The sequence below is a fragment of the Cucurbita maxima genome, unplaced genomic scaffold (assembly GCF_002738345.1).
Source record: "Cucurbita maxima cultivar Rimu unplaced genomic scaffold, Cmax_1.0 Cma_Scf00017, whole genome shotgun sequence".
In the NCBI taxonomy this organism is placed as follows: domain Eukaryota; kingdom Viridiplantae; phylum Streptophyta; class Magnoliopsida; order Cucurbitales; family Cucurbitaceae; genus Cucurbita; species Cucurbita maxima.
In genome coordinates this window covers 3,788,595-3,799,681 of record NW_019272033.1, presented here as the reverse complement: position 1 = coordinate 3,799,681, position 11,087 = coordinate 3,788,595, and the positions used below count along the sequence as shown (strand labels likewise).

The 11,087-nt window shown below is 38.3% G+C and overlaps 3 protein-coding genes across 6 annotated transcripts; 1 reads left to right on the top strand and 2 right to left on the bottom strand.

Moving 5' to 3' along the window:
- The first annotated feature begins 902 nt into the window (after positions 1-902).
- Positions 903-4,927, top strand: LOC111491741 (protein DA1-like). Of its 3 annotated transcripts, none has more exons than XM_023140744.1 (12): positions 903-1,538; positions 1,797-1,938; positions 2,167-2,257; positions 2,450-2,585; positions 2,706-2,826; positions 2,912-2,995; positions 3,132-3,251; positions 3,349-3,561; positions 3,646-3,708; positions 3,811-3,929; positions 4,248-4,306; positions 4,404-4,927. In XM_023140744.1, exons 2-12 carry the CDS (start codon positions 1,825-1,827, stop codon positions 4,706-4,708), a joined length of 1,425 nt encoding a protein of 474 aa, XP_022996512.1. In that variant the 5' UTR covers positions 903-1,538; positions 1,797-1,824; the 3' UTR covers positions 4,709-4,927. The 3 variants fall into 3 exon arrangements, with proteins under 3 accessions (XP_022996512.1, XP_022996513.1, XP_022996511.1); XM_023140745.1 differs by having other exon boundaries at positions 903-1,540; positions 1,810-1,938; XM_023140743.1 differs by having other exon boundaries at positions 903-1,540; positions 1,783-1,938.
- A 517-nt stretch (positions 4,928-5,444) lies between these two features.
- Positions 5,445-6,933, bottom strand: LOC111491743 (probable galacturonosyltransferase-like 1). Its single transcript, XM_023140746.1, has one exon. It carries the CDS (start codon positions 6,864-6,866, stop codon positions 5,808-5,810), a length of 1,059 nt encoding a protein of 352 aa, XP_022996514.1. The 5' UTR covers positions 6,867-6,933; the 3' UTR covers positions 5,445-5,807.
- A 2,413-nt stretch (positions 6,934-9,346) lies between these two features.
- Positions 9,347-10,798, bottom strand: LOC111492032 (E3 ubiquitin-protein ligase RNF185-like). 2 transcript variants are annotated; one of them, XM_023141186.1, is made up of 2 exons: positions 10,645-10,798; positions 9,347-10,309 (listed from the first exon to the last, which is right to left on the bottom strand). In XM_023141186.1, exon 2 carries the CDS (start codon positions 10,292-10,294, stop codon positions 9,602-9,604), a length of 693 nt encoding a protein of 230 aa, XP_022996954.1. In that variant the 5' UTR covers positions 10,295-10,309; positions 10,645-10,798; the 3' UTR covers positions 9,347-9,601. The 2 variants fall into 2 exon arrangements, with proteins under 2 accessions (XP_022996954.1, XP_022996955.1); XM_023141187.1 differs by having other exon boundaries at positions 10,613-10,766.
- Positions 10,799-11,087: the final 289 nt, after the last annotated feature.

Here is an 11,087-nt window from a genome sequence, read left to right as displayed (position 1 = left end):
ATAAGCATGAAAAACAAATTATTTCCCTTTAAGGTGTGAAAACAAGTCCGGAAAGCCATGAAGTCAAGATTTTAAAATAATTTTTACTTCAAGCCGTCGCTATTGACAATTAAAAATCAATTGCCACGCGTCAAATAACATGGTTTAAAAATTAGTATAAATACTATTTTAAATTGACCGTTTAATTTATGGTCAACTCAATCTTCATTTTCATGCGTTTTATAAATTTTGTCCATTCTTTTTCAAATCTCTCCTAAATCTTTCAAACCAAATTTTTTTATTTAAATTATTCCCATAACATCCGAGCTTTAACAACGATTTAATGCAAATGATGAAAATCATAATTTTTTTTTATTACGTGTATGATAATTATTAACTCTACTTTTTCTCAATAAAAACTGTTTTGAGACTTTACTCGTACCCTCGTAAAAAGATTTCTCTCATTTGAGACTTGACTGATAGTCTGCAAGACACAAGTGAAAGGTACAATTGAAGCGAATATAGTCAATATACAAATATTTCTCGAGCTCAAATACAAGTGGTTCACCCACGCATGTACAACTGAATATACAACTGTGGAACTTCAAAATCCCTCACGAGACTCGGTAGGCATTATCAATATATTTAGAAAAAAATTATCTTTTTCTTTATCTTTCGAAATTGTGGTTACTCTTCCCCTCCACAAAGGAGTAAAAAGAAAGAGTAACAGAGAGCTTGAAATAGTCAAACACTTGGCAACACAAAAGTCAAAGAACCCGACAGCGCCATGATTTTGCTTAATTTCCAAGTTTCTTAATCATTATTTAATTTCCTTCGACTTGGAATCGAACTCTGTCGTTTGTAGTAGCCACTGGGCTTCGAATCCTTCAACTTTTTCCACTTTTTACTTCAATCTCTGGAAATTGTTATGCAACATCTTGGATCTCTCCTAATTGTAGAAGAAATGAATCCATCTTTTGAGTTCATCCGCCGACTTTCCCACCTTTTCTTCCCCCTTTTTTTTCTCGTAATTGTAAGCGTAGGCGACATTATAGGAAGAAATTATCCATTATTTCTTTTGTTTTCCCCTTCCTTTACGCTTTCTTCTCTTAGAACACTTTTGGGGTTTATTGTGGTTGGGGCCCCCACGTTGTATATATGTCTTCTAAGCATTAAAATCTTTGATTTTTCCCAACTGGGTTTGATGTTTCTTCGTCATTCCCTATTGGGTTTGGGTTAACACGCCTAAATCCCATTCTTTGACTTTGAATTTCTCAACCCATCTTTGCGTGTCTGCTTCGCCGTATTCCATTTGCTGATGTACGAATGTTAGAATAGCCTTCAACTTTTCTTTCTCTCTGTTTTATTTACAAAATTACCTGATTTCAACAATTATATCGCTCTCGTTTTTCCTACCTCAATACATTATTCGCTTACCAGAAGGATTGTACTCTCTGATTACTGCGTAATTCTGGGTTTCTTTTAGCGATTTGGGATCGTTTTCTTATCTGGGTCTCTGCTGCTTCCGCCATTCGTGCAGCTTCTTCGTTGATTTCTGGTGGTGAGTTACATTCATCTCAAACAACCAATTCAATTTCAACCATGTTTTAGGGATGTTGATGGATTTGGTATTTTCTTTTGTGGAGATTTGTTCTTGTTTGAATTTCGTGTTGGTTTAAATGGTTGTATTGATTTGATGATTGTTGTATAGCTGAAACTTACGATTAGAGGGATATACTGAAGGATCCATGCCTATATTTATGTGCTTTTCTTTCATCGTTTTATTGGCTGCGGTTTTCCCAGGTAAAGTTTTTGATTGATCATGGGCAGATAAGAGTAAACGCCATGGGTTGGTTAAGCAAAATTTTGAAAGTTGGATCTGGAGATAAAATAACTGGAAGGAATTACCAAACCGAGCTCCAGGAGGATCCAAATTCTCGTCTGCCCTCGACTTCGGAGGTGATGGGAACGCTACTTACAATCATCTCTTTTTGAACGAACAATATGTCGGTTGGAGAGTGGAACGAAGCACCTCATAAGGGTGTGGAAACCTCTTCCTCTAGTCCAAAGAGGACAATATCTGTTAACAGTTGACTTATTTTTAATGTTGAAACTCCCGAGTTTCATTGAATCTTCTATCTCATTACCTTGCCATTTTAACGTACTGTGGTGGGAATTTGATAACAGGGATTATGGTCCGAAAACGAGAATGAAGACATCGATCATGCAATAGCACTTTCTCTTGTAGAAGAGAGTCAGAAGGCAAATAATGTGATTGGTGAGTGCAGTGTGTTCATGTTCCTAAGTCTAATTTACACGAGAATATAGGATTTGGCACATGGGAGACCGATACTTTAGCGGTACACGTACACGTCTTAGGTTGTTTCGAAGTCGATTGCTAAATGGACAGAACGAATATCTGAAAATTTGTGATGCACTATAACATGTTAGTTCTTGAAACTCTTGATAGATCGTGATTATCAATTGGAAGAAGATGAACTGCTAGCCAAAGCATTACAAGAAAGCCTCAACTTTGAGCCTCCTCCACAATATACAAGCGGAAATGCGTATCAACCTTATCTACCTCAATATCAAGTTGGTTCCAGGTACCTCAATATCAACTTCTTCTGCTTTTGAGTCTATTTAATTGCTAAGAACACAAAATTTCGAGACTTTCGGGCTTGTGAACCTTTTCGTTTCTTTATTGAAGTCTTGATTCTTGTTAGGAAATGTGCTGGCTGCTATAATGAGATTCGCCATGGACGTTACTTGAGCTGCCTGAATTCATTTTGGCATCCAGAATGTTTCCGTTGTCGTGCTTGCAACCTCCCGATATCAGACTATGAGGTGAACAATGTTATCCACATCATTCCAGAGCTAAACGTATTTTTCGTGGCTCTAGCTGACAAGACGTTACCGTTCCTTCTTATAGTTTTATACTTCTGGGAATTTTCCTCATCATAAATCTTGCTACAAGGAGAGTTATCACCCAAAATGTGATGTTTGCAAGCACTTTGTAAGTACTTTCTAACTTTTAACTCAGCTGCTTTCATGAGCTTGTCTGGTAAAAGAGTGAGCATTCTATGTTTTTCATCAAATGTGTACTTATAGTCAATTGGTGTTGGGATTTGGGATATGTGTCTCATGAACAGATTCCAACAAATCCTACTGGTCTTATTGAATATAGGGCACACCCTTTCTGGATACAGAAATACTGCCCGTCTCACGAATATGATGCCACTCCCCGATGTTGCAGTTGTGAACGAATGGAGGTCAGTGGTCGAAATACTGTCTGTCTCTAAGTTCTTCAAGAAAATCTCGATTTCGATGAATTCTTGACCCAAGTGTTAGATGTTTTGTATTTACCAGCCACGAGACGTTAAGTATATTCCACTTCATGATGGTCGAAAGCTTTGCCTCGAGTGTCTCGACTCTACAATCATGGACACAAATGAATGTCAACCTCTCTATTGCGATATACAAGCATTTTATGATAGTTTGAATATGAAAGTAGAGCAGGAAGTTCCGTTGCTTTTGGTCGAAAGGCAAGCACTAAACGAAGCGAGAGAAGGCGAAAAACATGTAACTAAACAACCCCTTTAGCTGTAATGTTTGGTTCTTAAGCAAGTACTGGGAATCTGTGTTGATTTTTGTTGTCCTTGTTAGGGTCATTATCATATCCCCGAGACAAGAGGACTGTGTCTTTCAGAGGAACAAACCATCAGCACTGTAAGAATTTCTCCTCCTTTTTTTGGGTTATGAACCACGTTGTTCATTGATCAAAGCACAAAAAACTAGAGACTTAACTCATCTAAAAAAAAAAACTCACAGGTTCTAAGGCGGCCTAGATATGAAAGGGGAAATCGAGCAACAAGCACGATGTCAGAGCCCTACAAATTAACACGCCATTGTGAGGTCACTGCAATTCTGATCCTGTTTGGTCTTCCTAGGTATGTAATAATCTGCATTTAATTTTTTTCGCGAAGCATTTATGTGAAATCTCACATTGGTTGGAGAGGGGAACGGAGTATTCCTTACAAGGGTGTGGAAACTTCTCTCCCGCAGATTTGTTTTAAAAACTTTGAGGGAAAGTCTGAAAGGGAAAGCCCAATGAAAAAAATATCGGCTAGTATGTTGTACGGAGCATTTAGCAGCTACGTTATGTTCAATTTTTAAGCATCAAATTTAGAGCAGGATCCAAAATACTGACATGATGGTAATATTAGTTCTTGTGTATCTTACCTAACTGGGATTCTTGACGTTCCCAGGTTGCTTACCGGGTCGATTTTAGCTCACGAGATGATGCACGCATGGCTACGTCTTAAAGGTGCGTTTTATTTCATTTGGATTAGACAAAAAAATAATCCTCAACACTCTACATCCATGTTCTGTTGTTTGATATTCTGATACAATGGTTCTTAAAGGTTTTCGAACTCTGAGTCAAGACGTGGAAGAAGGTATCTGTCAAGTTCTAGCACACATGTGGCTGAGTAGCGAGCTCACGTCTAGCCAAGCTTACAACAATGTCGCCTCGACCTCGTACTCGGCTGCTCGAAAAATAATGTCTAAATTTGAGAGAAAACTTGGGGAGTTGTTTAAACATCAGATAGAGTCAGACATGTCCCCAGTGTATGGAGATGGATTCAGGGCTGGGCAGATGGCTGTGAACAAATACGGTCTTCGGAGTACTCTGGATCATATTCAAATGACTGGAACCTTTCCTCATTGAAACTGGACATCTGTTCTCTTCCTTAAACCATTTCGATTCTTTTCATTTCTTCATTTCTTTTCTTGGCCTTCCATATTTACAGCTAAGGCCAAATGAGTAAGTTAATTAGATTCATTTATTTTAATGCTACCTTTGTATATTGATCACGGTACCCGTACGACAATGGTCACCGTTGTTGCTTCTGAACAACACGAGCAATGTCATACCGCATGTTACGGAGCCCTGATATTCGTTGGTGTGGCTTTAAAGGATCCTAAATTTTCCTTTTTTGTATGGCTATGATGAACATAATACCAAAAGTAAAATTAGAAAAATATAAAGAGAAAAAAAAAAGAAAAAAAGAAAATCGTTTGTAAGAACCAGAAGCCCAGCCCAATATACAAAAATATCAAGCTGAGCATAATATGCAGAAGCCCAGCCCAATATAATGGTAAAGAGGAGTCCATGGATCTTAAAACTGAGACAGAAAAGCCCATGAAATCGCCACCCAAGCCCAAAAGGAGCCCAAAAGGTTCTTTCATAGCTTAGACGAAAAGTATTGTTTGGATGCGGTTGTTAAGAGTGCGTAATCCGGGATAATAGATATGGTTTACCCTGCAGCCAAGCAGTCTCTCTCACCACCCAACTCCGAGACTTACCACTTACCACATTCTTATATATTTACTCACTAATCCCATTCCTATTTTTTATTTATTTGATGACTAAAAATATAAAATAAAATAAATGCGGGAGGGAATTAATTAGAATTAATGTTGGAAAAGTATTTATTATTGGGAAATTAAAGGGGACAATACAGTGCCATTATGACCCATTTTCTTTTTATTTAAAAATGTTTATAAGAAAATGAAAAACGTGAACTATACAAGCTTTTGAATACAATTATACAGATCATTCATACGGACTCTGTGTGTCTTCTGAAAAGTTAATTCTCCTGTTATCCTTTATTATTGTTTTTTTTTTAACCTCAAAATTAAGCTCAACATTTCCCATTTTGAAAATTCATGATTTCTGTGTTGCCGGCCAGTCGTACCTTCTCCGGACAGCCGTCGCCTTCCTCTGTAATCCTAAAAACGAGGCCGTTTCGAGGAGCTTCAACCAATCAAGACTCCAACGAAAATGGAGTTTGCAACAGATCGTAAGGGACCCACAAAGCATCCAATGGACACGGCCGGTTCGCATCGAGCCGGGCCCACGGCTTCCCCTTTCCACTCCAATGCAGTAGGCTCACTGGACCGGGGTGTAGATCCCGGCAGAGTCCTCTGAAATTGTCACCGCCGAGACCGTGCTGGTTCCAGCGGTGGTCCACGGGGGCAATGTTACCGGCGAAAACGAGCATGAATGGCGGCAGAGATCCCAGCTCGTAGATCCTTATCCGCTTCTGAAGCTCCATCCATTCCTCGATTTTTGCGGTGAAATCGCCGAGGCGCCACCGGGCGAGGTCGATGACCATGACGCCGGTGTTGAAATAACAGGGGTTGCGATTGGCGAAGGTGAGAGACAGAGAGGGATTGGACCAGAATGTGGGAGTGAAATAGTAGGTGAAATTGGCGTTGCAGTACTCCGGGGCGGCTAAGACGGCATCGTTTAGAGGGGTATTAGCGAGATTGGAGATGTCGTCGACGAGGATTAGATCGGAATCGAGATAGACGACACGACGGACACAGAGGGGAAGGAGGTCGGCCAAGTAACTACGCGCGTAATTCAAAGGGCAATCCAGAGCCGATCGGATGGAGGTGGAGATCAGACGAGACACGGCGTCGTCGTCGAACGGGTAGATTTGGAATTTCAGGTATGGGAAGGAGGAGGAAATAGTGGCGCGTAGATCCGACGCGTTTGCAGAGGCGGAGGAAACGAAATGGAATATTACATTTTGGGGGCAGGTGGAATGTTGCAGAACGGAGAGGACGGCCGCCATGGACCCTCGGATGTATGCGGTGTCCAATGTCATCGCCACGTGGATTCCGTCGTATGAGCAAAGTCGGTTACCGTCTTCCTCGCCAGTGACGACCAAGGGGCAGTCCGGGGAGTTATAGAATTGGGGGGCCTCCTTGAATACAGCAATGGCATCGGCGGCGGTTATGGATGAAATGAAGAGGAAGAAGAAGAAAAGGAAGAGAAGTGAGGGCAGCGGCGGGGGTGGTGGTGGTGGTTCGAACATCGCGGCGGGCGGCGAGCGGCGGGAATGATTGAGGAAAGTAGGAAAGGTAAAAGATGGGTTTTATGAATAAGGTGAGAATGAGAGAGATAGGGACGGGCCGGTGATGAGTTGCTTTAGCTTTCAAATATGGTTTCACAAAATATTCCACAAAAATTTAAAATTAAAAATAAAAAATTAAAAAAATAAAAATAAAAACAGTTCTCGTTGAGTTTTGTATATAAAAATAAATAACTTCTAAAACTACTTATATTATATTTAAATTTAAAATGAAAATAAATAATAACTTAAGTTGAGTTTTAATTTAAAATATTTCAGCTCTCTCCTTCCTAATTTAGGACTTTAATAAATTTGAAATAGTCAATATTTACTAATCTATTTGTGATAAGAAAAATGTTAAAATATTAATATCAATTTATAGGCTTCTATAAAATTATTGAATATCATAACATTTTGTTAATTATAATTTAGAGAGAGAAAGAAAAAGAGAGAATATTTTGAAGGCTTAAAAAAACAAACACACAAGGGAAAAGGGTAAGTAAAAGTAGGTGGGGGTAAAAGGCGGAGGTAATATTTGTGCTTTTTACATGCACGTAACATTCTTCCAGAAAGGTGACAATCGACATGTCGTGTTCACATGGTGTTGAGTAGTGGGTACCTTTTTTTTTATTTATTTAAATTATTTAATATTCTAAATTTATAAGCACGTGATCACGTTGTTTGTGATGTCATTTACCACTAAGTCAAAATCACAAAATAATAAAATTGGTTAGTTAAGGAAGGATAAATATAAAACTTTAATCAATTGAGATGTCCTATGTTTTAGAAAATATTATACTTTGCTCCTCAAATAAAAATAATTTTATTCAGATTACTAGAGGTCTAATTTGATACTGGCTTCTTTAATCTATTGTTAGAAATCATATTATTCACTAATTTTCTTTGTTTCCAATATAATTTGAAGAAAATTTCGAAAATAATAGTCAATCATTCAACTAAAGAAGCAGATTTTTAAAGTGGTTATAAAAACGTAGTGAACAGAAAATGATATTAAAAGAGACCTGAGAATTTAGGTAATTACAGCTTAGCCACCCTAGTTTTCAAGCCTATAATAATGTATTTTTTGGCACCAACTATAAATTAATGGCCAACCTATATACTTTTTTTAGTTTATTTACTTTTAATAAATGTTAAATTTAGTCAATTCAATAATAATAATCACATAAGAAAAGATACAATGAATATATATTCCAATGTATAAAGTGAACGTTACCAGAGACTATACAAATAAGACAAATAATTATGAGATTTAAAAAACAAAAACTCTTTACATCTATGGCAAGGATGTCAACCAGTGACGGCCCAAGAATCTCCATTTTGGGCAGGGGAAGGCAAGCTTTCATGTTCTAATTTGGGGGCCTGGATTTTGCCCCCAATCCCCACAAAATTTGGTTACCGGATTAGGCATCCTGAATAATTTCCATATGCTCTGGCCAACAAAAGATGACCAATAACAAAAGTAACAAAAGTAACAGCATGAGTAAAAAAAATCCACCATAGATCTAAATGCTAACCTTGAGTGAAAAAAAAAAAAAAAAAATAACTTCAAACAATTGAACTTATGAGCAAGTTCTTAGTAACAACTCAAGTCTACCGTGGGTAGATATTGTTAGCTTTAGTCTGTTACGTATTGCAATCAATCTCATAGTTGTAAAACCGTCTACTAGGAGATGTTTCCACACTCTTAGGAATGCTTTGTTCTCCTCTCCAACTGATGTAAGATCTCACAATCCATTCCCTTTAAGAGTTCAGCGAGACGCTGACACACCACTCGAAGCCTAGCTTTGATTTGTAACAGTCCAAGCCCACCACTAATAGATATTGTCCGTTTTCGCCCGGTATTGCCATCAGCCTCACAATTTTGAAATGTATCTATTAGAGAGAGATTTCCACACCCTTATAAGTAATGTTTTATTCTACCATCTAACTAATATGGGATCGATAAACATGGTCAAGCATCATCCGGACTAAAGATCTCTCTTCCCGGTAGTTAGTTCCCTATAAATTAAACCAAAAGGATCTTGAAAGCTACACACCGAACTTCTGGTTCCCAGCACGGTAACAGGGAATGATCCTGATCCTGCTTCTTGCTTTAGTATACTGTCAATGTTGCATGAAGCTAGTGCAAGACTAAAATTCAAACATACATAGCTGGATTGAAGAATTGGAGAATTGTAAGAACCATAGACATGGATACAACCACTAAATAACCAAGTTTCAGGTAATATTTATACCATGTGCAGCTGCAACCCCATTTGCCCCTTAACTTCTTCATCAAAACTCAGGCTATGCTATATTGACCAAAAATAAAACAGGAAACACATAAAACGAACACCTGAGAAACCACTTACAAACAAGTCATCTTAGGGAGATTGAGCAACCAGAGCATATGTCTTGTTCACTCTGCATGTAACTGCATTTGGTGGTCAGCAAGTAAATGTGTGTATATATGTGCGTAAATGAAAACCTTCAAATACAATTGCATAAGCATGTCAGCTGATGTTCATCATGCCGAACTCAAAAGGCCGATGTCCATTTCAACAAACAGTATGACTAATCAGGACGAATAATGAGATATTGAGGCAATGTAATAGCAGATCTTTTTGAATTATTACATTAGAGATTGAATTCACTAAACACCACGAAGTAATATAAGCCCTTAAGGACCCTCCTTTCATCTATTGCCAGATTAGGGCAAGAAGAACACAGAAACCAATAAACAAAAGCAGCCGCTTCAGGTAATAATCTTGCTGACCTTGACGGAGATGGTGATAGTAGCCATGGGCGTGACCATGGCTACCATGAAACATGTTAGGAAAACCATATGGAACGTTAGCACCTGCACCATACATGCTTGGATCTGCATATCCATGCATCTGAAAGTTGAATAAAGATGGGACAAGACCACCAAAAGCCGCAGACAAAGTGAAATTGCCAAACCTCGTCGATGCCATTGGGGCAAACCCGCCAAGACCTCCCATGAATCCGAACCCATTGTGGGGAAAAGGATTTGGTTCTGGGGGAGGGCCTGCTGCTTCAGGTCTCTGTCCAGCAGGACGATTAGGAATATTGATTCCAGGAATACTTTTCGATCTCGGGTCAGTCGATGTCTTTCCCCTACCATACAAGGGAACCAATTTTTGTTCTTCTATGAGAGCCTTGCAAACTGGACATTCCTGGGGATGGGAATGAATGTGCAGCCACTTATAAAGGCATGGCCAACAGAAAAGATGACCGCATAGGGTTACAATAGGATCCTGAGCTAAATCCAGGCAAATATTGCATTCAAAATTACTAGCATCACCATTGTTATCGGAATAAGAAGGGCCTTGGGGTTGCCTACTTGTCGATTCCCCAAACCCTCTCGACATATCTGCACACCCTACCTATTTAATCACATTACACCACGAAATTGAGATGAACAAGATCCACAAACTCGATCGGAACAAATCCTTCTACCAACAGAAACCAATTGGAAAATCTAAAGAGAATCAACCATCATAATAATGATCCACCAGCACAACAATACAAGTAGTACAAATATACAATATAATCTCGAATCCTAGGAAGAAGTCCCCAAACGGAGACCAAGCGAATCAAATTCAACGGAAGGAATCCAACTTTAAAAAAAAAAAAAAACTCAGAAATTAAGATACAATTACAAAAAGAATGGGAAAAATGAAACGAACCTACTGATAAACAAGAACAAAACACTCGATACCTGCGTTCCGATATCGATCAAAGAACAAATCTGAAACCGAAGACGAACGCATTTGACGGAAACCAAAAAATATACGTTTGAAATTGGAAGCTTCTCGCGGCCGTACCATAAACAATATTCACTGCTCGACTATTACACTTTCACCATGATGCTCGTCCACTTGTTCCCACGTGTCATAAGATTACTGATTATATCTTCAAACTATTAACGGCTGCAAAAGAGAGTATAGTTGTCCTATACTCGCAGTGGGATAAATATGGGGATAAAAACCAATTTTATCCTATAAAACTAAACCTATTCTCAACATTTTGTAATTAATATATTCCGTCACGTTACCAAATGAAAATTATAAAATTAATATTATTTAATTTATTTGAAAATAAAGGTTAAAAAAAATATTAGTAATACAGACAAAAAAAAAAAAAAAAAAAAAAAAAAAAAAA

Coding starts and splice junctions, on each gene's coding strand:
- LOC111491743 (XM_023140746.1), bottom strand. CDS start 6,866: ATGTTCGAACCACCACCACCACCCCCGCCGCTGCCCTCACTTCTCTTC.
- LOC111491741 (XM_023140744.1), top strand. CDS start 1,825: ATGGGTTGGTTAAGCAAAATTTTGAAAGTTGGATCTGGAGATAAAATA. Junction 3,930..4,247: donor ATCCTGTTTGGTCTTCCTAG/GTATGTAATAAT, acceptor TGACGTTCCCAG/GTTGCTTACCGGGTCGATTT. Junction 4,307..4,403: donor CGCATGGCTACGTCTTAAAG/GTGCGTTTTATT, acceptor TGGTTCTTAAAG/GTTTTCGAACTCTGAGTCAA.
- LOC111492032 (XM_023141186.1), bottom strand. CDS start 10,294: ATGTCGAGAGGGTTTGGGGAATCGACAAGTAGGCAACCCCAAGGCCCT.